This window comes from Syngnathus scovelli, chromosome 5, assembly GCF_024217435.2.
Source record: "Syngnathus scovelli strain Florida chromosome 5, RoL_Ssco_1.2, whole genome shotgun sequence".
Taxonomy (NCBI): domain Eukaryota; kingdom Metazoa; phylum Chordata; class Actinopteri; order Syngnathiformes; family Syngnathidae; genus Syngnathus; species Syngnathus scovelli.
This window is the reverse complement of record NC_090851.1, coordinates 19,161,614-19,189,251: the sequence shown is the minus strand read 5'-3', so window position 1 is coordinate 19,189,251 and position 27,638 is coordinate 19,161,614. Positions and strand designations below refer to the sequence as shown.

General features: G+C 48.7%; 1 protein-coding gene across 9 annotated transcripts in view; it reads right to left on the bottom strand.

Annotated features, from left to right (window-relative positions):
- Positions 1-27,638, bottom strand: part of tmem176 (transmembrane protein 176) — a 276,282-nt gene that overhangs the window by 37,801 nt on the left and 210,843 nt on the right. For 5 of the 9 annotated variants that reach the window (XM_068650701.1, XM_068650694.1, XM_068650699.1 and 2 more), the window contains 2 exons: positions 4,646-4,736; positions 2,422-3,148 (listed from right to left, as the gene is read on the bottom strand). In XM_068650701.1, coding sequence (XP_068506802.1) covers positions 4,689-4,736 — 48 coding nt within the window. In that variant the 3' untranslated portion in view covers positions 2,422-3,148; positions 4,646-4,688. Of the gene's footprint in view, positions 1-965; positions 1,875-2,421; positions 3,149-4,645; positions 4,737-27,638 lie in introns of those variants that run through there. The other 4 variants (XR_011086845.1, XR_011086846.1, XM_068650703.1 and 1 more) reach the window with 4 other exon arrangements.

Genomic DNA, 27,638 nt, shown 5'->3' with positions numbered 1-27,638 from the left:
TTTAGTTGCATTTGTTCCACAGCAAAGCGGCAATCAACGTGCTTCAAGGTATTTGATCACAGTCGAGGACGAGTCAACCAACTGTGAGAGAAGACGGCTGGTTGAGGAAAGGGAATGGCCTCTGCGGGGGGGTCACGAGCCAACAATGAAGTGCTAATTCACACCACACTACATTATTTAGCTAATCAGCGTTGCTACGGACACAATCTCCCCTCCCTTAGTGTAGCAACGCCTCTGTAACCAGGGCAACCATAACATTAAAAAGAGGGGCACGTGGAGTAAGGACTCAGAACTGATGGAGGTTGTAACTGAGATTGCTTTCTCTATCGTTCTCCTCGCGAGTAAACCTGTTCTGGTTGTGTTCTCCTCTTCATTAGAGCGAGTGATTTAATGTCTAATCGTGTTTAGACCCAACAGTCTTCAACACATCGGCGGAGCCAAGGCAGAGTACCTCCTCTTCCTGATGGGGTACAGTTTTAACTGCTGGAGTGCCGTTTAGTGCCTCAAACCTCATAAAGAAGTTATTTAAACCATTTAGGAAGTCAGCATCAACTTCACCCACCGGGGGGGAGGGTGAGTTGTAGTCTGTAATCGCCCGTATGCCTTGCCACATACTCCTGGTGTTGTTGGCGTCGTGGAAACGATCCAGAATTTTTCGACTGTGGTCTCGCTTCGCTACCCTGATGGCACGGTTCAAGTTGGCTCTCGCTGTCCTCGGTGTGTCTCCTTGTCGCCAGACTTGAAGGCAGAGTTCCGCGCTCGTAGCGTTTGACGTACCTCCTCAGTCATCCAGGGTCGTTGGTTGCCCCGGGTGATGATATTCTTAGTGGTGCTGACGTCTTCGGTGCATTAGGCTGACACAGTCATGGCACACGCATTTCAAATCTACATCGGGAAAACTGGGAGGGAGGGAGGGATGCAGGCAGGCAGGGAGGCAGGTAGTGTCTGTCTGTTGAGGTTTTCACCTTGTTCTTCTCCTGCTGAAGTTCTAACTGGACGTCCATCAGTTTGGCTCTCAGCTCGTCATTGGCGGCTTGAAGGGCGTCCGTTCGCTCCGCCTTGGCCCGCCCTGCCGGAGCTTGTTTGGACATCTCTTACTCGAGTCTCGCCCGGTCGTCAGTCAGGGATCACAACATTTGTACCTGGAGAGCACAAACGCAGCGCTGTTTTCCACTGTCTTCGGACTCAACTTCAATCGGTACCGTAACTTACAACATCATAAACATAGATCTTATGTTATTCATTGAATAAATGCATTTGGTTCTTCAAAACTGCATCACGCAACATAGCGTGACAGAGACGGCCGTTATCCACCTGCGTGAAGTTATTTGGTGAAATGAATGAGATGTTTAAGACACCAACGTTCTGTCTCTATGTAGATGAAGGGAAATAAACGATTGCTGACGGTCCAAAGGTGTTGTGATAAACAAATAAACATATTAGTAATTAGTGACATATTTGTGATAAACATATTAGGCAGTATAATCACATATGTTAACTTGAGTGCCCACACTGTATTTATTTATGGTTATTTGTTAAATCGAGTACTGTTAGACATGAAATAGGAAGTGTTTAAATAATTTGAGGACGAAAGGGGTACTCACCATTGTAGCTCCTGGTCAATCATACGAGCCTCTTCTTGCAGTGGAAAACATACAGCCAACAATGAGTTGTACTTACGTGTACGCTCTAGACCAGTGGTTCCCAAAGTGGGCGGTACCGTCCCCCTGGGGGCGGTGGAAAGATCTGGGGGGGCGGTGAGGACGAAGGGGGCGGTAGGGGGGCGGCAGTCCGAAGTCGAAGTCAGAAGTTGAATGGGGCGGTAGGGGGGCGGCAGTCCGAAGTCTATGTAGTCACTACATAGACAGCATAGACTACAAAAGCAAAAACTCAGGTTTGTAATTTCAAGCTTATAATGTTCAGAATTGTATCTTATAATAAAAACCGCATTCTGGCGGTCAACATCATCTTGAGTTCAAGTCAACATGAAATTGGGGACTCGCCAGAACGCGTCGTGTTGTGTTGAGCTGGTTAGGGTGGTGCATTCACTGATATATATTGTTACGAATGTACATATATGACTTTGTACCTGTGTGTGCATGTGTGTGCATATATGCGTGTTCGCGCGTGTGTCATTGTGTGGGTGGCAAGGGTGACGTGCCTTAGATCACGTCCGCCACCATTTTCTGTGAGTAAATGGAAGAAAATGAATACGTGAGGGTAAACTTGCTTTTCATACCTTCGATGTTGTCATTTTTGTCTTTAAGTAGGCCTATTTATGAAATGCGATAAAATGCTGAAAATTACTGACCGCGGGGATCTACGACTTCTTCTTAGCGAGTTCCAGCCTGATGTTGAGAAGCTTATGTCCCTGCACCAAGCACATCCATCCCATTAATATTAAGTGTGAGACAATAAAGGTTACTGGTGGAATGTTTATTTACCATTCTATGTTGCTGAAACAGTTAAAACTGCTAAAAAATAAATTGGTTCACAAATACACATTTGTGTTTAACCTTTCCCTTTTCAAATTGCAGCATACCAAATCTGGGGGGGGGGGGGGGCGCTAGGAATTCACTGGGGAGCCAAGGGGGCGCTAGCCTGGGAACCACTGCTCTAGACAGTCCACTTGCAAGCAGAAAATAAAGATATTTCTGTTGCTAATCATCGTGTTTGTATCCGCTGTCTCGCTCAAGGCCATTGCGACCACAGATTTGAATTTTGGCGAGAGTTCAGCCTATTGACGTCATTTCCGCGGCACATGCCTGCGATGTAATACCCGCATATCTGAAACGGCAAAGTTAAGAGTAGAGTTAAATTAAGTTTTTAATCAACGCAATAATTTACAACCGTTGACCAGTCAAAATAATCATCAAAATTTGGCGTCTGTGGCAGGAAGCAGACGCCGAGTTCGACGTTCCTCCCAAACGCCACACTCGCTCGCTTTTCAGGGCTAAAAAAACCCCGTATTTTTCAAAACAATGAGTTGTAATTACCTTGTACGGTCAAGTTGCAAGCTGAAAACGAAAGTATTTGTCTTGTTAGTCGTCGTGTTACTAACCGCTGTGTCTTGTTTGCCAGCATTGCCGCTTTCCTACTTCCTGTTGCAAGCCACGCCCAAGGATTATAATTTTGCCGTGAGGTCCGCCTATTGACGTCATGTCCGCGTCACATGACTGCGACGTAATATTATCTAAAACTGTTTGTGCGGTATTGTGTTGTTCTGTGCGGTATTGTGTTGTTCTGTGCGGTATTGTGTTGTTCTGTGCGGCGTCGTGTTGTTCAGTGTGGCGTCGTGTTGTTTAGTGCAGCATGGTGTTCAGTGCGGCATGGTGTTGTTCAGTGCGGCATGGTGTTGTTCAGTGCGGCATGGTGTTGATCAGTGTGGCATGGTGGTGTTCAGTGCGGCATGGTGTTGTTCAGTTCGGCATGGTGTTGTTCAGTGCGAGATGGTGTTGTTCATTGTGGCATGGTGTTGTTCAGTGCGGCATGGTGTTGTTCAGTGCGGCATGGTGTTGTTCAGTGCGGCATGGTGTTGTTCATTGCGGCATGGTGTTGTTCAGTGCGGCATGGTGTTGTTCAGTGCGGCATGGTGTTGTTCATTGCTGCATGGTGTTGTTTCAGTGTGGCATGGTGTTGTTCATTGCGGCATGGTGTTGTTCAGTGCGGCATGGTGTTGTTCAGTGCGGCATGGTGTTGTTCAGTGCGGCATGGTGTCGTTCATTGCGGCATGGTGTTGTTCATTGCGGCATGGTGTTCATTGCGGCATGGTGTTGTTCAGTGCGGCATGGTTTTGTTCAGTGCGCATGGTGTTGTTCATTGCGGCATGGTGTTGTTCATTGCGGCATGGTGTTGTTCGGTGCGGCATGGTGTTGTTCAGTGCGGCATGGTGTTGTTAATTGCGCCATGGTGTTGTTCAGTGCGGGATGGTGTTGTTCAGTACGGCATGGTGTTGTTCAGTGCGGCATGGTGTTGTTCAGTGCGGCATGGTGTTGTTCAGTGCGGCATGGTGTTGTTCAGTGCTGCATGGTGTTGTTCAGTGCGGCATGGTGTTGTTCAGTGCGGTATTGTGTTGTGCTGTGCGGTGTTGTGTTGTTCAGTGCGGTGTCGTGTTGTTCAGTGCGGCGTCGTGTTGTTCAGTGCGGGATGGTGTTGTTCAGTGCGGGATGGTGTTGTTCAGTGCGGCATGGTGTTGTTCAGTGCGGCATGGTGTTGGTCAGTGCGGCACGGTGTTGTTCAGTGCGGCATGGTGTTGTTCAGTGTGGCATGGTGTTGTTCAGTGCGGCATGGTGTCGTTCAGTGCGGCATGGTGTCATTCAGTGCGGCATGGTGTCGTTCAGTGCGGCATGGTGTTGTTCAGTGCAGTATCGAGTTGTTCAGTGCAGTATCGTTGTGTTGTTCGTATTGTGTTGTGTTGTTCGTAATGTTTTGTGTTGTTCGTATTGTGTTGTATTGTTTGTATTGTGTTGTGTTGTTCATATTGTGTTGTGTTGTTCGTATTGTGTTGTTCGTATTGTGTTGAGTTGTTCGTATTGTGTTGTGTTGTTCGTATTGTGTTGCCTCTAACACTTAGCCTCTAACACTTAGCCTCTAACACTTAGCCTCTAGCACCGAGAAGGTGAATAAATAGGAAGGAAGGACTCACTGGTGACGTCTTCGCCCACTTCCAAGCGTTGTACTTTGTATTTTCATCCTTCTGACAGTGGAAAACATTTAGCCAACAAACACCGTGGAACCTAAACGAATGAAAGAAAACTATCATTTGGCCACAACCAACATTCACAGATACAACACAATGTGACGTGCGGGGTTGAGGTTAAACGTTGAGTGAAGGAACCTCGTTTTAAACTACTTTTTTGAAAAGGAGTGGGAACAAGTAAGACGTATTTAATTTATTTAATGGGAAGTAGTAAGAGCTATTGAATTTATTCTATGTATTGTATTCTATTGTATTGTATTCTGTTCTATTCTTTTGTATTGTATTCACACTAACCCCACTAAAACTTCAGCCCACAAAAACTAGCATCTGGCGCCTAGCCTCTGGGACTTAGCCTCTAACAGTCAGCCTTTAACACTTAGCCTTTAACACTTAGCCTAGAAGGTGAATAAATAGGGTTAAAGGTTGAGTGAAGGGCCCTCGTTTTAAACTACTTTTTTGAAAAGGAGTGGGAACAAGTAAGACGCATTTAATTTATTTAATGGGAAGTAGTAAGACTTATTACATTTATTTAATCTACTTTTCTTCCCAGGCAAAATTTGATGTGCTGCAATTCCAAATTTCCAAAGTGAATGAAGGAATGAAGTCCTTTAAATTATGATTTTGTATAAATACTAGGCAAACACACAAAATCTATGGCACAAAATGGGCAGACTTTACTTGTTCGAAAAGGACTGGTTACAAGACAGACTTTTTTAATTTATTTAATGGGAAGAAGACTTATGTAGTTTAATTGATCTATTTTTGTTCCCTGGCAAAATTCGATTTACTGCAATTCCAAATTTCCAAAGTGAATGAAGGAATGAAGTCGTTTAAATTATGATTTTGTATAAATACTAGGCATAGACACAAAATCTACGGCACAAAATGGGCAGACTTCACTTGTTTGAAGAGGACTGGTTACAAGACAGACTTTTCTGATTTATTTAATGGGAAGAAGACTTATTTAGTTTATTTAATCTATTTTTGTTCCCTGGCAAAATTGGATTTGCTGAAATTGTATTTTGCCAAATCTTGACTTGAGACCTGATAGGAAGTATTAACGGCTTAGTTAAATCGATAGAAGTTGGTAATAAGAGCGAGTAACGTTGGTTGAACCGATGAATGAAGGTTGAAAGCAATTTAAATTATGACTTTGTATAAATACTAGATATTAACAGAATGTCTACTGCGCAAAATTACTTGTTTGAGAAGGAGTGGCTTATTTAAGACTAAGATTTCTTTCATCTGTTTGTTCCCAGGCAAAATTGGATGTGATGCAATTCCAAATTTCACCACATGATGGTGCCGAATTTTGACTTCATAGGACATATAGTTACTCCCGCCGTTTGGCCGGCTGGTGTAATTTCTCGCCGTGTCCGCCAGAGGGAAGTAACTCCCCGCTACAGTTTCACCGGCAGCACTGGAAAGTCAACCCGAGCGCCCGGAAGTCTGCGCGGGGGGAAGAGGAGGGCCGTGCAAGGTACCAGATGGAGCTGGGCGATCACCAGTGCCGCTCGTCGTGCGCGCGCGGCCCGCTGGAAGTCGAATAAAGCTCCGCGATCTCATTCGCGATGCCTCTAAAGTGCCGATCCCCTAGGCTGGAGCTATTTTCGGCCACCCGGCGCGTGCGCACAGCCTCCCGGTGGTCCGGGGGGGCGTGCGTGAGTGCGCCGGCCGCCGGAAGTGGAATGAGGCTCCGCGATCTCATCCGCGGTGCTGATAAAGTGCCGATCCGCTCGGCTGGAGCTATTTCCGGCCACCTGGCGCGTGCGCACGGCCTCCCGGTGGTGCCGGGCGGCGTGCGCGAGCTCGCCGGCTGCTCCGAGTCCCGCGGAGGACCATCAGAGCTCCACGATGCCGGCCGGGGAGCCTAATAGTAATCACCCGGGGCCGCTGGATCATTATACGGCCAATTCGCTCGTGCGCACGGCCTCCCGGCGGTCCCGGTCGCCTCCATGAACCGTGGAAAAAATGTCAAGTGAGGCTATACCGGCGGAGCCGGCGCGCGGCGGTCAGCTTTTCGAGTTTTATACTTGCTCGTCAAGGGCGTCAATCTAACGTGAGCGTTATGCATGGTTCGCGGACGATCCTCCATATGTCGCATTTATCACGAAATGGGACAGAGTAACCGCAGTCTAATCATATCGAGACCCCATCCAGCCTTCTGTTACCAACCACCGCCCTAGCCATCCCCGCTCCCGGAGGTAGCGCACCCAGACACTCGCTGGGGCAGACCGCCGTTACACGGTTCCGGACCCATCTCCAATTTGCAACTCTAGTAAGCCATCCAAAACGGAAAACCTCACCCAAAGCGCGGCCCATCCAACCGGCAGTCGCTTCCCATCTGACCCCGAATTCCCTTACGGCTGCCCGCACATCAAACGCAGCATCTGCAGCGCCAGGAATTCATTGGGGCCGAAAAGAATAACGTTCTCAGAGGGATCCCCAGTCTTATCGAGGACGGAAAGATCCGTGCGGCTGTTTCCCATCCAGCCCCACCTCACCAACTTCAGAACCTGGACTGTCCCAGTAGGCTCTGACCACCACCTGCCGATGCCCGCCGTAGGAACACCCCTACGCCCTAGCGGATGACCCTCAACGCAGGTCCGACGGTCCTCAAGGTGCCAAATAGAGAAGCCGCTCCTAAACCGGCCACCACCATGTGCAGCGACATCGGCTACTTCCCATCGCCACCGTCCGGTCCTACAGGCCACAGGCTCACATACCTCCAGACCAGCTCAGAATCTCCCCGAGTTGTCCCACACCATGACCCCTCGGCGGAGCGTACACCTACCGACTTGCGATCGTAGCCGGTCAGGGTCCTTAACATACCTCACAGCCTGAGGCATCGCAGGTCCCACAACCGAGTACCTCGTTACAACGGAGGCTCGCATCATGCCCAGACCCAAGGCGCTCTGGGCTGGACCTTCAACACACGGGCGGTTCGGAACAACCGACGCGCCCGCACCAGCAGCCGAAACGGCTCCCCATACCGCTCCGGATCCACGCTCCAGTGTCAGTACACCACCAGGCAGGCCCCTGCACCGCCTCGCTAGTTTGAGGATCATACCACCCAGCCAAAAAGACCGACCGAGTTTCCAGGTGCACCTGACCTGTTTGGGAGTCAAGACGGATAGCCTGGAGGCCCCTCTCGCCATCTCGCATCACCGAGTTGGTGGCTGCCCAGACCGTGGACCAGCCTGACCACACCACCGCGTCGCACTATCCGCCCCTTCCCTTCCACCCGCACCCCCTAGTCGCAGACCCGTATTCAGCACTGTCCGGTGAATCACCCATAGGAGTAAGACAACGTCCCTCCATTAGACCAACCATTCGGGTCAGGGCCTAGCACGGGTCGGCATGACGCAGCGGCATGCGTCCCAGAGGAATGCGGGCGTTAGCGTTCAAGTCGCGTGGATGAGAGAATCCACGCTAAGAAATATGAGTTGGGCACAGGTGCTGCCACAACCCACCCTGCGAGCAGCCCACACTTGGGCGACGAGTCACCCAATTCCATGCCCAATATCGCCTAGTTCCCCAATACATGCAGGAGAAGATCATAAGAAACCGAGTCACAGAAGCTCCCTCGTAGCCGATAAACGCAGTCGTCGGTGCGGGGCTTACCCCGCCACCACAGGTACGCACCCGCAGTGGCACCCAGCCCTAGGGGCAGCCAGCAGCTACAACAACCGGTGTCGGACTCCTTGAGAGTTCGGGGGTGACTCCACGAATCGTACACGTTGCAAACAGCCTCGCAGTTTCTTCCTCGCCGGACCCAGCCCAGGGAGCCTATCCCCGTTCCTGCCTGGGTCCGCGACTGAGCATCCCACTAGCCAAGATCGACCCATGCAGCCCCGCGACCCGACATGGCATCAGAAGCAGGCGACTCGGTCGGTTCAGGCCCCCGACCTACTTCCTCGACTAGCGCAGCAGCGGTCCAATTATTCATTCGCTGCCTGCCGTATCGTCGCACAGGGACCTCCCATTCCTCCTCACTCATTTCACCCAACATGCTCTTACCCTCATCGAGCATATGCACCATGCCACCATCGGCCGCGCGCGGTCCACTCCGCATCAAAGTGGCCGTGGGGCACTGCATACCCGGCTCTCCCAACGAGCTGTGGCCCATATCCGACGCCCGCCGACCCTACCCTCATTACGAGAGGGCGGACGCCATGGTCCACCGAGGAGTTATCAGAGGCTTCGCCAGCCTGTATCCACCCGCTCCTACGGCCAGACTGACTGTGACCCCGACCTGTGCAGCTGTGTATACGGACTTCCGAACCAAAGGAGTTTTCGCATCCGTGGCCTGTAGAAGTGACTACAGGCCGGTTGGGGACCCCAAGCAATCATCCGGTGGTTGGTCCCCGTGTCCATCGGAGAGGTTGAAGCGCACACGACGTGCCCAACCTCAAACACGCCGCCGGAAGAGGGTAAATGTGGCTGCTTGGTCTCTTCAGCAACCCTCGGGAGGGAATATACATGAGCCCCCGTCGGGAACAGGCAGGAGCCCGGGCACCCCCGCAGTCTCAAAGTTTCATCCCCACCATCAGAGATATCAGACTGCCGCAGAGTCCGAGACATTACACTCAGGGAGAATTTCTCAGCTTTCGGCTCAGGAAGGTCGCCCAGGCCGTGCAGCCCCTTTCAAATAACTGCACGCCTGCCGATTTGTTGAGCCAGCACGGCAATTCTGGGCGGAACCTTGTCACGCACTGTGCGGGGGGGTAATGTGCGAGCGCAGTTCCCCCCTAAGCTGATTGCGTTAGCCGGCCCCTAATGCGCTGTGTGTAAAGAAACGCACGGCCGTTACCAGCGGGCACCACGTGGAGGTGCAATCTTACATGACGCAACTGACAGCCGAGGAGCAGCCCGCCTCCAACTGCTCCCCTTGGGCGACTGCCATGGCCCATGACCCCCGGCATACATGCTTAAGAGAATCATAGTTACTCCGGCCGTTTATCCGCGCTTCATTGAATTTCATCACTTTGACATTCAGAGCACTGGGCAGAAATCACATCGCGTCAACACCCACCGTAGTGACGCTACACCGGCTGAGCCAACACCGCGACACCGGTACGCTTTTCGAGTTTTATCCTTGCTCGTCAAGAGGGCCGTCTAACGTGAGCATGTGCATGACTTTGCGGACTGTTAGAAAAATTGTATATATATGTTATCATGCGTTCTCTAATGAGTACTTATTCACAATATTACTGTTCAGTATGCTTGCTGCTTTGCCTTGCTTATTCTTATCTTGTACAACAGAACAGAAGGATTACGGCTGGGTCAGGGGCGAGATGACGGTTGTGTCAAACAAGATGCTGCTGACAGCTCAGCGTCCACCAGAACAGATCGTGAAAACAACACGTCAAACAATGCGTCATGAACCTTCTGATCTTCCTTAAAGAACGTCACTTTCTCTTTTTATCTCTCGGAATATCGCTTAAACTGTTTTGCTGATATAGCCATATCTGCACGCAACACTTTGTGCGTTACTTTTTGTTTCTTTTCTTACGAGACGAAGCCACAATCTCTTCCCCCCCCCCCCCCCTTAAGGGCTAATCGTCTCACACTGTGGGTAGGGCATTCCAAATAAAAAGAGCGAGGAGTGTAAAACAGATTTTTAGTGTAGTCGGATTGCTGTAAGTCTGAATGCACTCCTCGCGAGAAAAGACTCAATATTCTGCCTCACTGGTTTTGTCTGCTGATCCTTTTGCTGATTTTGAACCTAACAGATTTTTGGGGGCTCGTTCCGGGGTCTCAATAGACCTATTTCGGGATTCCAGCTGACTTTTCGACCCAGGACAAGTCCTTGGCCAAGGCATATAGAGGAAACCCTTTTCACGGGGCTGACTCGATCAGTCAGCTGGACGCCGGAGTGGTTGACGAGATCATCCGAGGAGAAGGCCCAGCAGACTGTGAGTACGAATCTTGATTCTGTTGAAAGTAATGAAAGTGCAGTGACAAGAGGTCACTTAAAACCTTGACAATTCTAGACCCTATCAAGTGCAATTAGAAACAGTAAATTCCGCTGGGATGATGGAGTCCCCTGACTGATAAGTCAGTTAAATTCCATGGGAGAGCGGACCCATCTGTTTTCTAAAGAAGTACAGGTAATTTGGAGCAGTTAAATTCCGCTGAGGTGTCGTGGGGCCTCCTAACTTAACCTTCCTAATGTGTTAGCTTTCTGCTGCCATCTGTGGTGTTTTTCTTAACTCTTGTTTAGCTGGTTTGGCTTCTTTATCCATGAAAAGATAGGTTTTATATCTACTTTAAGAATAAGGCAAAAATAAGTTTTTTCTTACACAATAGGAAGGTTAAAGAGTTTGTTAAAATCCACGGGAGGGCGGACTCCCCTGCTTGCCTGTGAGACGATAAGGATGCGCATCGTGTGTGTGTGTATGGTTTGACTGAGAGTGATCTCATTTGAGCTCTCCTTTATGTAAACAGTGGTTTTGTGTAAAAGCAGAGGAAAGGAGACTTACCACTCATTGAATATTTTACCACTGTCCGGTGAATAAAGTTGGCTTTCGGACACTGTAGGTGCCATTCGAATGGCCAACTCTGAAATTTAGAGAAATAAACCATGGGAAAATCAAATAGCAAACAAAAGCCGCTACCCCGACATGAATTAAAATGCAAGGGGTCGACACCGAAAATATAAAATATCTTGACAAATGCATATTTTGGACAGAGGGGATTGCATTATGTGACGTGGCGGTGGCGAGGCTCTCCGCACTTCAGTTGCTCCCCCACCCTTGTTATCAGCTGGGAAGATTGTCATGTCTATGTTGTGGGCCCGTGTGTTTGTTTCTGTGTATGTTTGTCTTTGTGTATCAGTTCGTTATAAAGGTTGGAATTGCGCTAAATTGGTGCACGAAAACGGTGTGCTAGACAATGGTTTATCAGATTTGCATTGTTAAATGTAAAAATTTGAAATTATAGAATAATATGACGGTTGTGGGCAGAAACTCATCCGACGAGGAGAGTGCCCAACCCTCATAAAAATGTGAGAGTAAGAGAAAACATACATTGTAGAACTGGATACAATTAGGTTAATGATTAGAAATCAATGGTGTTATTATTATTCTCTAATCCCCTGCATTGCAAATGTCTTCTTGATGCAGATAGGTTAACAGGCTAGGACTTTAGTGAGGAGATAATTTATCAATTGATGGGGGTTAGTAATTGTCCAAATTCTAGTCACATGTTTTGAGGGACCACAGCAACAACATTATATTTAATTTGCAGGCCATTATTTAGTATGATATGACAGTGTCTAGCTAAGTAGACTGTTCTATCAAAAAATGTGAGAGTGAAGGAGGAGGTTTGATTTGTAATCTGACATTTGGGTCCCATTTTGAAGAGTCTCTGCAGGAGCATAGATTGTTTTTGTTTAAAGATATGTTTAACAGTTTATCTCGGTGCAGTAAGGATATAGCAATTTTGCAAGACTTAAAATTAAAAATTAAAAAGCAAAATTACATTCTCATTTTCCCAGATGAGAGGAAAAGTGAAAGATAAGGAAGACGAAGAAAAGATAAAAAAGAACTTGCTGTTGCACAGACAGGAAGATGATGACACAGTGTCAGCGCGAGCTCGCTTAAGAATCGCAGCTAAGAATGTGATGAAGATGAGAAAAATGATCAAATTACAAAGACAGATGTTGTGGCACGGCAAAGCGAACCATCCTTTCCGTCTTTGTACCCCAAATTAAACAACTCATTGCTTCCTATAATTTGAGAGGTGATGAAGTACAACAGGTTTTCATGGCATCCTTAACCAAACATTGGGCAAGCGTTAAAGGCACCTGGAGTCCTTTTGATCTCCAGGGCCGTCCATTGGAATATAACAGGGTGCCATTACAAATACAAATTGACCAACTATTGGGCAGGATAAAAATAAAATTCCAACGTAGAGCAAATTACACAGACATTGGCCGAACTAAACAAAAACAAGATAAGTTGTTTGAAGACTTTAGACACAGACCAGAAAGAGTGTTCAACTGATGTCTATGATCAACAACTCAAAAATGCTCTACATGCAAATTTGCGACCAGTATTATGTCGACAACGAATAAATTCGACAAATTTTTCCCTATAAAATGGTGCCGTTTGGGTTTGAAGTACATAGTCGCTTCAAAGGAGGAAAAGCATGATTTAAGATACGCGATTGATCAATGAGAAGGCTATCCCTTGTGCCAGGGGTGTCAAACTCATTTGTTCAAGGGCCGCGGTGTAGTCATGGCTTCTTTTGGAGGGCCGGTATGACTGTCATACCCGAGTAGATGTGTGAGCGCCTCATATTGTGGGAGTTGCAAAACAAGCTGACGAGTAACTCGCTTTCAAATCAGACAAATACAAACTGGTCTAATATTTAAACTTACAACATTATTAAGAGGGAAGATAATTTGCAATTCGAGTAATGACATGAATATGAAGCACAATTTGACACCTGTGCCTTATACAAAGGTAAAGTAGGATTAGGAATTGCTTGCAATATAATTACAAATTAGTTAACACCTGTGTGATTGATTGATTGATTAATTGATTGTCAGATTGAGTGAGTGAGTGAGTGAGTGAGTGAGTGAGTGAGTGAGTGAGTGAGTGAGTGAGTGAGTGAGTGAGTGAGTGAGTGAGTGAGTGAGTGAGTGAGTGAGTGAGTGACTGACTGACTGACTGACTGAGTGAGTGAGTGAGTGAGTGAGTGAGTGAGTGACTTTTCTGTCGCATGCATGTCATCTTTCCTGCATGGCTACGTTGCTGTCTCAGCTGCATCTGACCGTTGAAAGATGCACGACACTCATTCCTGCCACTCTCATTCCCCTTCCTGACGACGGTGAATTCCATGATTGTGTCGATGCTGCCCAACAGATTGCAAAGGCTCGGCCTGATTTGGAAGATACGCCTCTGCCAGATGGTGATGTGGTTTTTGTTGATGGGTCTTCTAAGAAAAATGATTCTGGAGTGACCCTTACTGGGTATGCCATTGTTACTGCCGACGAAGTCTTGGAGGCTGCTAAACTGCCATCCTATATGTCAGCACAGGCCGCTGAGCTCATTGCTTTGACTGGGGCCTGCAAATTGTTTGCAAACAAGTCCGTCACTATCTGGACTGATAGTCAGTATGCTTTTGCTACAGTGCACGTTTTTGCTCAGCAGTGGAGCAACCGTTGCATGATAACTTCTACAGGGAAGCCCGTCACCCATTCCACATACTAACTCAACTTTTGGACGCTGTCCAGCTACCTTTAAAGGTGGCGGTTTGCAAATGTGCTGCTCACACTGCAAGATCTGATCCTGTTTCTCTTGGTAATGCTTTTGCTGACAAATCCGCTAAGGCCGCTGCAGAAGGCCTGCTCCATGTCCTCTCGTCTCTCACTGATCATGATTCGATGTCACACATCTCCCCTGATGTGTTGCTTGACATGCAGTCTCAGAGCCCCTCCCAGGAACGACTCTCTTGGGAAAAACGGGGTGCAACTAAAAACACTGATGGTCTTTTTGTGTGACCTTTGGGCAAACCTGTCTTGCCTCGTAACTTGTTCAAATGGGCTGCTATTTCGAGTCATGGGGTCACCCATGTCTCGACGGGGGGTATGGTGAAACAAGTTGAAGCTATTTATACGACATACGGTTTTGCAGCTTTTTCACGAGGCAATTTAAGACCTCAGAGAGGAAAGTTCCCGACTCCATTGTATCCGCTTCAGACAATACATATTGTTTATATCCAATTACATAAATGTGAAGGGAAAAAATATTTTTTTTTTTCTGCATTTATTTGTTTTCTGCATTTATCTTATTGTAAAAAGGTGATCTCCGCAGACCCAACCTAAATACGGAAGGTGAGCAAAGTCTGGTAATAGTGCCTGATCCTGGTGCCAAGATCCAGGGTTGACACGAAAGCTAGCAGAAGCCAATTTCCAAGACACCAACCCGAAGCTCAGGGTGTTGACTCTGAGGAGATCCAAAAACATGAGCATTAGAGAGTCATTTGGTGAGTACTTTAATCCGGCTGTGGCCTGCGCAAAGTCTGCCATGTGTTTTTGGTTGCTTTTGCTGGTTTGTGTTACCATTGTATTTTTTTTTTCGGGGGTTATTTTATTTGGAGGGATGGAGCACCATGAGCCTCGAACATTCTTCTCTCGGGCAACTACCAACGCTGATTCTAATCAATACGGCTCATGGGGAAAAATTGCTAGACATAAGCGCAACAAAAAATCCCCTTTCGATCATGTTGTTTGTACACCAGAAACCGTCCGCGTTCCAACTTGCGTACCATGGCTTTTGTCTTGGACTTACAATAACTCATTAATGTTTACTGTGGCTCCTAATACATCTTCTTCTATTATTTTACCTATGAAAAGTTTGAAAGGTTTCGAAATGGTCACCCCGCTCTCTGGTTCCAGTGAAGAGGCTGTGTTCTTTGCTAAACGAGTGACTTTGAAGAATCAGGGCACAAGCCTCCTTTTGACTCTTACACTCCCTGATGGTCAAATTCGTCCTCCAAATGCCACCTTGTTTGACACTTCTTGTTGGGGTTTTCAACTGTGGGCCTGGTCCTCTGGAATCGATCCTCACTTTCCTATTGCTATTTGCCTTAATAAAACAATGTCGATCGCAGACCGTCCCGTTACAAATAATTACACCTTGTCAGCAGGAGCAAAAATCACAAGTATGCTCCTCACTGATATAGACAGCTATTTTGTAGCTTCCACAGGAATAAGCGGTCAAACCAACAACTGGCTTCTTATGGCTGAGCAAGCCGCAAAAATGGCTAACACCATTTGCATTGCATGTATGGGTCCAAGACCTCTTTTGAAAATACTTGCAAATATAGTTCCTAAGTGTGCTGTTGTTTTAATGTTAAACTCATCCATTTCACCCACTCATAATTGTTTTAAATGGGATAAGGTTTACCCTGTTGCCTCTATGACAAAATATAAACCCCTTTTTTTCGTCCGATATAGCTAAGGGTAATTTTACATGCATTAGATTACCTGGTACTGGTGAGAAGCTCGGCGCCCTACCTACTCCATGGTGTGAGTCCATGACCAATGTCACTGCCCCTTTTTTGCCCATTGCTCGTAGTGATATTTGGTTTTGGTGTAATAGTAACAAACTTTATGATAGGTTGCCTTTAAACAGCTCTGGAATTTGCGCTTTGGTAACCCTATTGTTTCCTGTTCATTTGATACCAATGTCCTCTTATGATCTAACATCTTTTGCTAAGTCCGTCGTGCCCGAATACTGGCCGAGAACGAAGCGAAACGCCGAATGGCAGGGTGCAGTTAATCCAACTTACATAGACGCCATTGGTGTTCCTAGAGGAGTACCGGATGAGTATAAGCTGGTGAATCAGATAGCAGCTGGTTTTGAATCCGCCCTGTGTTGGTGGTGTACTCTTAACAAAAATGTTGACAGGATTAACTACATCCACTACAACGTGCAGAGGCTTGGAAACTGGACCGAGGCGAGTTTCAAGGCGGTCCACTCCCAACTGGCCGCTACTTCCCTCATGGCTTTCCAGAATCGAATGGCCCTTGACATGCTACTCTCAAAAGAGGGCGGTGTCTGCGCCATGTTTGGTGAGCAATGTTGCACATTTATTCCAAATAATACTGCAGCCGACGGAAGCCTGTCCCGGGCCCTTGAGGGTCTGAGGACCTTGAATGGGAGGATGAAGGAACACAGTGGGGTGAACACGGAGGTTTGGACCGACTGGTTGAATGTGTTCGGAAAGTACCGCACCCTGTTTTCCTCGGTCCTGGTCTCCATTGCCGTTTTCTCTGCCATTTTGACCCTGTGTGGATGTTGCTGCATTCCTTGTCTCCGATCCTTAATTATTAAGCTAATTACAACTGCTATCTCTCCACCAGCTGAGACTTTTCCGTTACTCCAAAGGGATGACCTTTCGATCGACGGGAGTTCTTTCTCTAGTGACGACTCTGTCAGCGAATCCATTGTGGTAAACCTATCCGATTTGTTTCGTGACTCTGGCTTTGACGATTAAGACTCAATTTCCTCCCAAGTGTAAGTTAGTTCTTGCGAAATGTGATCCCTTGGCTGAAAATCTTTTGAAGTGGCCATATGGGTGATAAGTTAGTCCCCGAGAACTTATGATAAACAGGAGGGAATTGTTAGAAAAATTGTATATATATGTTATCATGCGTTCTCTAATGAGTACTTATTCACAATATTACTGTTCAGTATGCTTGCTGCTTTGCCTTGCTTATTCTTATCTTGTACAACAGAACAGAAGGATTACGGCTGGGTCAGGGGCGAGATGACGGTTGTGTCAAACAAGATGCTGCTGACAGCTCAGCGTCCACCAGAACAGATCGTGAAAACAACACGTCAAACAATGCGTCATGAACCTTCTGATCTTCCTTAAAGAACGTCACTTTCTCTTTTTATCTCTCGGAATATCGCTTAAACTGTTTTGCTGATATAGCCATATCTGCACGCAACACTTTGTGCGTTACTTTTTGTTTCTTTTCTTACGAGACGAAGCCACAATCTCTTTCCCCCCCCCTTAAGGGCTAATCGTCTCACACTGTGGGTAGGGCATTCCAAATAAAAAGAGCGAGGAGTGTAAAACAGATTTTTAGTGTAGTCGGATTGCTGTAAGTCTGAATGCACTCCTCGCGAGAAAAGACTCAATATTCTGCCTCACTGGTTTTGTCTGCTGATCCTTTTGCTGATTTTGAACCTAACAGATCAGCCATCTTCGCATAAACGAAATGTGAGCATATTTCCCGCAGTTTAATCATTACGAGACCCCACTGGTCCACCGTTACCAACCACCGACTAGCCATCCCCGCTCCCGGTTAGGCAGCGCACCAGCATGCTGAGGCTGACCCCCGTTACACGGTTCAGGACCCCTCTCCAATCGCTAACCGCAGACAGCCACCCTTGCCAAACGGACAACTTCCTCACGGCGCGGCCTTCCATCCCCCCTCCGCGCTCCCCTCGCTCTCCTAGGTCGGATAAAAAGCCACCAGCTCATGACAAGCATGGCAACAATCTCCGGCATAATAGAACAGCGAAGAGATTATGCCTACTGGGGGGAACCCCACGATCGCTCCCCTCATTTCGCCCCGTCACCATACCGGCAACAGCAAGCTGCCACCGCCTCAGGACGACCAGAGCCAAAGAGATGGATAACGTCACGGGGACTCCACTATCTCAGGACACCAATAGAGTGCTCAGGCGCACCGACCTGTAACTGGGAGTCAAGACGTATAGCAGGAGGCCCAGCACTCATACGTGCACGCAAAGCTATGACATCCCAGACCGTGGACTAGCCTGGGCGCATCTCCCACGTTTCGATATCCGTCCCCTCCCTTCCACCTGTACCCCTGGTTACAAACCCATACCCGATTCTGTCCGGTGATCTACCTAAAGAGTAAGACCAGGTCCCTCCGCAAGACAGATCAACCGGGTCAGCACATAGGCATGAGCCGGCACGGCGACTTCGGCAATCGCCCCATAGGATACAGGCGTTAGCGTTCGAGCGTATGGTTTGGCAAAAACATTTCTAAGTGCCAACGGCTCTTGCGCCGTGATGTGTCCGCCTCGGCCGGTTTCCCGGTCGTCCACAATGGCGAAAAATCGGCCTCTTCCCCCGGAGCCCAGGCCGACTTCTACCGATATGACCGTATAATGATAATATAACAAGTGTAACATAATTATGACATTATATGCATAATAATTATATAAATCACACATCACATGTAAACAATGTAAATATAATAATTATAAACGAATGGAAATTATACATTATTTCACTATATGTGATAGTATATACTAGGGGGACCAACTCATTGTACTCTGGCACACCTAAAGACCAAAGTTGGAACTGCACCCCTGGTACCTAAAAGCATAACCCTGGTACCTTAAAGCATGGACCTGGTACCTCAGAGAGGCCGAATTGTCACATTCTGTGGCCGACCGGGGGAACAAGCAAGAGCCGATGGCACTTTGAAAATATTCACAGTAGTTGGCAGGACTTCCAGAGCAAGAGGCCAAATTTTCAGTTTATGTGGCCGACCGAGGGAACCGGCCGAGGCGGACACTTTTCGCGGTAGCTCCGTATGTATGCGCGCGGGCCAAACATGGTCCAGTAAAGTACAGGGCGCGGACGCCAACCCACGCCCGGCCAGATTGACTGAGAGACGGACACACTTTCAAAAGAAGCCTAGGTAGCTGGTCCGCGGGCCAAACGGGGTTCCATGTTGTACCGGTCGCGGACGCAAACCCACGCCCGGCCAGAGTGACTGCGAGGCGGACACACTTTCAAAAGAAGCCTGGGTACCTGGTCCGCGGGCCAAACGGGGTTCCATAAGGTACCGGGCGTGGACGCGTACCCACGCCAGAGGAGAACCACCGAGAGGCGGAAACACCTCGACATGGGGAACCAGCCGTGGCGGACACGTTCCGGCGGAAGAGCCGTTGGCACTTAGACAATATTTTCCAAACTTGGCCGGACTTCCAGGGGAAGAGGCCGAATTTTCACTTGTTCTGGCCGACCGTAGGAACCAGCTGAGGCGGACACTTTACGGCGGAACAGCCGTTGGCACTTTGAAAATATTAGCCAAAGTTGGCCGGACTTCCTGGGGAAGAGGCCAATATTTGCCAAACTTGGCCGGACGTCCAGGGGAAGAGGCCGAATTTTCGCTTGTTCTGGCATACCGGAGGAACCAGCCGAGTCGGACACTTTACGGCGGAATAGCCGTTGGCACTTTGAAAATATTCGCCAAAGGTTGCCGGACTTCCAGGGGAAGAGGCCGAATTTTCACTTGTTCTGGCCGACATGGGGAACCAGCCGAGGCGGACTCTTTACGGCGGATGAGCCGTTGGCACTTAGAAAATTTTCACAAATTCCATCAAACACACATCGGCTTTTTCACCGTCGCTTTCCGGCCGGGGCACCGTGGTAGTTCGGACAGTTCGTGTGACAGCTTCCGCTGGCACTTAGAACATTTTTCAAAATAAAAATAAGCAGTCCTGCACATACGTGCCGACTATATTTTGTGAAGGGGGAGTAAAGGGGATGAGTACACTAACTAGGGGGACCTACTCATTGTACTCTGGCACACCTAAAGACCAAAGTTGGTACTGTACCCCTGGTACCTAAATGCATACCCCTGGTACCTCAGAGATCACCCCTGGTACCTAAACGCTTTCCCCTGGTACCTCAGCTCGATACCGGCTGCCGTGAGCGATGCCCGGCGAGGCTTCCAGGACCTCGGCTACGCATTTTTGACGGCCCGCCGAGCTTCTACAGCACTTTCACCCGGTTCTCGCGGGTGCTTTCCGCCTCACTTTTAACGCCGAAGGAGGCTTCCAGGACCTTGGCTACGCATATTTGACGGCCCGCCGAGCTTCCACAGCACTTCCGCCCGGTTTTCGCGGGTGCTTTCCGCCTAACTTTTAACACCGAAGGAGGCTTCCAGGACCTCGCCTACGCATTTTTGACGGCCCGCCGAGCTTCCACAGCACTTCCGCCTGGTTCTCGCGGGTGCTTTCTGCCTAGCTTTTTACGCGGGGGGGAGGCTTCCAGGACCTCGGCTACGCATTTTTGACGGCCCGCCGAGCTTCCAGAGGACTTCCACCCGGTTCCTCTGGGTGCACTCCTCCTAACTTTATAAGCCCGAGGAGGCTTCCGGGGCCTCGGCTACGCATTTTTGTCGGCCCGCCCAGCTTCCTGAGCACTTCCACCCGGTTTCTCTGGGTGTATTCCTCCTAACTTTATAAGCCCGAAGAGGCTTTCGGGGCATCGGCTGCGCATTTCTGACAGGCCGCTGTGCTCCCATAGGACTTCCACCCGGTTCCTCTGGGTGCACTCCTCCTCGCTTTGTACGCCCGAGGAGGCTTCCAGCACCTCGGCTACGCATTTTCGCCGGCCCGCTGATCTTCCAGAGGACTTCCAGCCGGTTCTCAGGGTGCTTTCCTCCTAACCTTTTAAGCCGGCCGAGGCTTCCAGTAACTCGGCTAAGCGTTTTCCACGTCCCGTTGATCTTCCCGGAGGTTGCAACGGGGGAATTACTTCCCTCTGGCGGACACGGCGGGAAATTACACCACCTCTCGCACTTAGCGCACACTTGCATTGCTCCGCGTCCGATGACACTTTGCGCGGCCGAACGGCGGGAGTAACTATAACTCTCTTAAGGTAGGCTCGTTCGACATTTTTTTCACGGTTCGTGGAGGCGCCCGGGGACACCGGGAGGCCGTGCGCACGAGCGAGGTGGCCGAAATATGCTCCGGCGCCCTCGGGTGATTACTCACCGGCTCACCGGCCGGCATCGCGGAGCGCTGATGGTCCTCCGCGGGACTTCCGGCAGCACTCACGCGCGCTGCCCGGCACCACCGGTAGGCCGTGTACACGCACCGGGTGGCCGAAACGGGGTCCCGTAAGCTACCGGTCGCGGACTCGAACCCACGCCGGGCATGAGCCACCGAGAGGCGGATAGGCATTCAACGAGGCCCCGCCAGCTGGTCCGCGGGCCAAACGGGGTACCGTAAGCTACCGGTCGCGGACACGAACCCACGCCGGGCATGAGCCACCGAGAAGCGGATAGGTGTGTGTGTGTGTGGGGGGGGGGGGGTTGTGCGTGTTGGCTTCACTTGAGTTCAATTTGGTATTTTCGTCAAAAGCGCATGTGGTGAAATTCCTCAAAGTAGGATGGGCAAACACATTCCAGTAAACTATTAGTGTCAATTGGGCTCTCGAAATGGCAGGGAAAAGATGCACAGCAAAACGAAAATATGTAGATGAACACAGGACGTTTTTATCAGAGTGGGAAAGTTTATATTTTTTGTTGAACGTGATGGCAAACCATTCTGCCTGATATGTCAGACCTCAGCGCATTTCAACGATTCAAATCTTCAGCGCCATGCACTTCAGCTCACTCCATGCTAACATTGATAAGGCCTCAAACCCGCAACATCATGCTTAAGAGGTGGACATGATGCGCCATTATGTCAACGCATAATAACTGTAAGTCTACTGATCAAAACAGCGGTTACTATATAACGTCGCTACGTCGTGGTCAAGTGACGCAGACAAGACGTCAATGGGCGGACCTTCCTCCGAAATTAGAATCCGTGGGCAGAGTTACCTTGTTTAAAAGGGAGTGGGCAGAAGAAATATTTTATTTATCTAAATCTATTTGGAGTGTGCGCCATTATGTCAATGCATAACAACTGTAAGTCTACTAAACAAAACGGCGGTTGCTATATGACGTCTGCCACGTCGTGGTCACGTGACTGGATTTAGGAAGACCAGAGAATAATACATTACAGTAGTCCAGGCGCGACGTGACGAACGCATGTATAATAGTTTCCGCATCCCCGGTCGAGAGGATAGGACGAATCTTAGCAATATTACGAAGGTGAAAAAACGCAATCCTGGTTATATTCTTAATGTGTTTTTGAAAGGAGAGCGTTTGGTCAAATATTACCCCGAGATTAGTTACCGTATCACTCTGAGTGATAGTACGGTTATCTATAGTTATAGTGGTTTCCTTAAATAAATGTTGATAACGAGTAGGACCAATTATCAACATCTCAGTTTTATCCGGGTTAAGACGAAGGAAGTTGAGAGACATCCATTGCTTAATCTCCGCAAGGCACGCCTCGAGATTACAGCAGTCCTGTGGATCTGTCATCGATAACGGCATATATAATTGGGTGTCATCCGCGTAGCATTGAAAACTAATATTATATTTACGTATTATGTCCCCAAGCGGAATCATATAAATATTAAATAAAATCGGTCCGAGTACCGATCCCTGTGGGACACCACACGTAACATTATAAAGCTCAGAGGACGTATTACCATGGACCACTGGGTGCGTCCTGCCTGATAGATAGGAATTGAACCAGTTTAGTGCTGACCCTGAGATACCAACACAACTTTTAAGACGCCCTAATAAAATATCGAAGTCTACAGTGTCAAAGGCAGCACTAAGATTAAGTAGTAACAATACAGACGACGTATTTGAATCCATAGCTATGAGGAGATCATTAGTCACTTTAGCAAGTGCTGTCTCTGTAGAATAATTAGCTCTAAAACCAGACTGAAAAGAGTCATATCGATTATTAGCGACCATGTAATCAATAAGCTGCTGTGCTACTACTTTTTCGAGAAGTTTTGCTATGAATGGGAGGTTTGAAACTGGCCTATAATTACTGAGACAGTCCGGGTCAAGATTTGCTCGCTTAAGTAGTGGTTTAATAATAACGGTTTTAAAGGCTATTGGCACTATCCCAGAGGAAACAGACAGATTGATTATATTTAAGACGGACGGTCCTAAAATTGGAAATAATTCTTTAATTTTACCGCGATTCTGCTAGTCGCGGTATACATCCCGCCTTCCAACATCGAAGGAGACAGGATCGCGGCGCTTGGTGAACTGTACCAGGCTGTCAGTGAACAGCAAACAGCGCACCCTGAAGGTTTCACCATCTTCGCTGGAGACTTCAATCATGCCAACCTGAAGTCTGTTTTCCCGAGGCTTCACCAGCATGTTCCTTTTCCGACACGTGGCGACAGCTTCCTGGACCTAGTCTACTCGGCGCAAAAGGGAGCTTTCAAAGCCACCCCCCTCCCCCATCTGGGGCTTTCTGACCATCTCACCGTTTTGCTTTTGCCCGCATACAGACAATTGGTAAAGGCATCCAGGCCGGTTCGGAGGCAGGTTCGAGTGTGGCCTGAGGGTGCCTCCGATGCACTTCGTGACTGCTTCGACACCACTGACTGGGACTTGTTTAAGCAGGCAGCCACCTACAACGATTGGACGGACATAGAGGAGTATACTGACTCTGTTACCTCTTACATCACGAAGTGCATCGATGATGTGACTTGCTCGAAATCCGTCATCACTCGCGCAAACTGGAAGCCGTGGCTGACGGGGGCTGTCCTCAGACTGTTGAGGGCCAGAGACAAGGCTTTCAGAGCGGGGGATGAGGCTGGCTTGAGGACAGCGAGGGCCGACCTGTCCCGAGGCATCAAAGAAGCGAAGAAGGCGTTCTCGTGCAAGGTCTCCACCCACTTCAAGGACAGCAAGGACGCACGTAGCCTTTGGCGGGGCATTCAGACCATCACGGACTACAAGCCCGCGCCGAGGAGCTGTGAGGGCGACGTCCGTCTGCTGAACGATCTGAACCGCTTCTTTGCTCGCTTCGACGCCCAGAACAGCACTTGCCCGCTGAAGACCACTCCCCCCCCACACGAGCAGCCCCTGCGCCTCTCTGCCGACGGTGTGAGGAGGGCGCTTGCCGCTATTGACACCCGTAAGGCGGCGGGCCCTGACAACATCCCGGGTCGAGCGCTGAAGGACTGCGCTGGGGAGCTGTCGGGTGTCTTCACGGACATCTTTAACGTTTCCCTGCAGCAGGCCATCGTCCCCTCGTGTTTCAAGGCTGCCACCATCGTTCCTGTGCCGAAGAAACCTGCACCGTCCTGCTTCAATGACTACCGCCCTGTGGCACTGACGCCCATCATCATGAAGTGCTTTGAGCGGCTGGTCATGGAGCACATCAAGTCCGTTCTCCCCCCCCACCATTGACCCTTTCCAGTTTGCGTACCGTGCCAAGCGGTCCTCTGAGGATGCCATCTGCTCTGCCCTCCACTCGGCCCTCACCCATCTGGAGAGAAAGGACTCATATGTGAGGTTGCTGTTTGTGGACTTCAGCTCTGCCTTCAACACCATTGTGCCGCAGCGACTCATCTGCAAACTCGACGAGCTGGGCCTCAGTACCTCCCTCTGCAACTGGATACTGGACTTCCTCTGTCAGAGGCCTCAGGTGGTGCGTGTTGGCGACAAAATCTCCGCCAGCATCACGCTGAGCACGGGGGCCCCCCAGGGCTGCGTGCTCAGTCCATTACTCTTCACCCTGCTGACGCATGACTGCACTGCGACCTACAGCGACATAGTGAAGTTTGCTGACGACACGACTCTGGTGGGTCTCATCACAAAGGGCGACGAGACTCGGTACAGGTCGGAGGTTGACCTTCTGACCACGTGGTGCAGGGACAACAACCTCCTGCTGAACGTAAATAAGACCAAGGAAATCATTGTTGACTTCCGGAAGGGTCACACAACACACCTGCCGCTGATCATCGATGGTGCTGTGGTGGAGAGGGTGAGCTGCACCAAGTTCCTGGGGGTGCACATCAGTGAGGACCTCTCCTGGTCCGCAAACACCTCGTCACTGGCAAAGAAAGCTCAGCGCCGCCTGTACTTCCTGCGGAAGCTCAGGCGTGCATGTGCTCCTCAGGCAGTCCTGTCTACATTCTACCGTGGCACTATTGAGAGCGTCATCACCAGTTGCATCGCTGTCTGGGGTGGTAACTGCACTGAACAGAACTTGAAGGCCCTGCAGCGCATAGTGAATACGGCTGGTAAGATTATTGGTGCTTCGCTCCCCTCCCTGAAGGACATTTACACCTCCCATCTCGCCCGCAAGGCAACCTCGATTGCCAGAGATGTGAGTCACCCGGCTCACTCTTTGTTTGACCTTCTGCCCTCTGGAGCCTGCGCTCCCGCACCACCAGACTTGCCAACAGCTTCTTTCCCCAGGCTGTTAGGGCCCTGAACTCGCTACCCCCTTCTGCGTAGCGTGTGGCACTGTTGCGCTATTTTCGGGAATGTCTGCTGTACGCGCACTTGCTCCTTTTTTTTCTGCTCCTCTTATTTATTTATTTATTGTTGTGTTATTTATTCATTATTTATTCAGCACGCTTTTGTTATACTTGTTACTTGTTTGTCTGTTGTGAGCCATGTCTTGTCACCGTGGGATAGGGGGGAACGAAATTTCGGTTTCTTTGTGTGTCTTTGGCATGTGGAGAAATTGACAATAAAGCTGACTTTGACTTTGACTTTGACTTTGACTTTAAGTAGTTTGGCTGGAAGCGGGTCGAGTAAACATGTTGTTTGTTTAGCCGTACTAACCAATTTTGTAAGCATTTCAAGGGACACGCTTTTAAAATTTGAGAGGGTTATTGCATGATCCCCAGCGCTAGTAACCGGCGGAGCGATTGGAATGGTATTCTTGATCTCGTCCCTAATGGACTCAATCTTTTGAGCAAAAAATTTCATAAACTCGTCAGCTGAGTGGAAGGAGCTATCGGGGGTCGGCTGGCGCAGAGTTAGCTTTGCCACTGTATCAAATAAGTATTTAGGATTGTTTTTATTAAGATTAATGACTTGCGAAAAATAACGAGTTTTTGCTAAAATAAGCACATCTTTATATTTCAGGAGGCTGTCCTTCCATGCCTGATGGAAAACCTCAAGTTTGGTTAAACGCCATCTGCGCTCATGCTTTCTACATAATTGTTTAAACGTACGTGTGTCATCTGTGAACCAAGGAGTTGGCCATCTACGGCGAGTTTTCAGACATAGCGGTGCCACAGAGTCGACGGCTTTTAATAATGTCGCATTGAATTCATTTGTAAGATTATCGATAGAGCCACTGTACGCGGGAAACATGGCGGTTGCCGGCGACAGTAACTCAGATAGCGCAGTTGCAGTCATGGAGTTAAAATTACGGCTGCTATAATCCTGATTGCTCTCTTGTCTTTGACAAGGAACTAAAATTTCAAAGTTTATTAAAAAATGATCAGACAGAACAGTAGTGTAAGGCAGTACTGTTATATTTGAGGTTGCTAGTCCCCGGGATAATACCAGATCTAAGGTATTTCCATTCTTATGCGTTGCTGCCTGTACAGCTTGCGTAAAACCAAACGTATCGATTAAAGTTTGAAATGCCGAAGTCAGTGGTTCTGACGGTGAATTCATGTGGATGTTGAAATCACCCATGATAACTATATTATCTGCATTTGTCAGCCACAACTTCTGAAAATTCATCCAGGAAGCCAGAGTAAGGCCCGGGTGGGCGGTAAATAACAACAAGATAGAATGACGGTAACGCAGTGGATCGCACAATGAGAAATTCAAATGTTTTAAATACGTGAATTGAGCGAGGCCTAAATCTAAGCTCAGAATTTGAGATGAGGGCGACACCCCCACCCTTTTTTCGAGGACGAGTCACATGCGAGCTCACAAAATTTGGAGGCGAGGCCTCGTTAAGTGGCAACAGTTCATTAGGTTTTAACCAGGTCTCGCAAAGACCAAAAACGTTTAGATTATGTTCCGTGATAAAGTCATTAACGAGAACTGCTTTCGTATGAAGTGATCTAATATTCATAAAACCGAATTTAAGTGTAATTGGTTGATCAGGGTGCGTATCTATCGAAGGATTTTTAAACGGGATGCGAGTAAAATTGTGTTCTCTAGGCCTAATATCACCTCTCAAAAGTTTATTAGGGCGGTGGGATGAAACGACCGTGGGAATTTGATGATGAGTATTTGTTACACATGTGAAGTTATCTAAAACAGGCACCGTTTCATCAGCAAGACCGGTCGGGACGGAGTGATTGGATTTGTCTACTACCCCAGTAGAAAGTGTGTTTATGTGTACTGCAGCACTATTTAAACTGTCGCGCTCTAGTCTACACGAGGAGCTATGTGTATGCTGAAAGTCTAGCCTAGCGCTAGTTAACTTTAACTTAACAGACTCCAAACCCATCCTCACAGGTGGTCTAATCACCTGTGCCCTGGCCTGCTCTAAAGTGACCTGTCATGAGTGGCTCAAACAGTAATCTATATTCCTAGAAAGAGTGAAGGCGCCTTCACGGTTAGGGTGAAGGCCGTCCTTCCTCAGCAGGTCGGGGCGGCCCCAGAAGGAGGACCAGTTATCTATAAAATACAGTCCCTGCTTTTTACAGAACCCAGCCATCCATCGATTAAGGGAGACTAATCTACTAAACCTCTCATCAGTGCCTCTCCCAGGCAGGGGGCCAGAGACAAATACTCGATGCCGACTCATCTTTCTGGCAAGATCACAAGTCCTCGCTATGTTTTTCTTTGTGA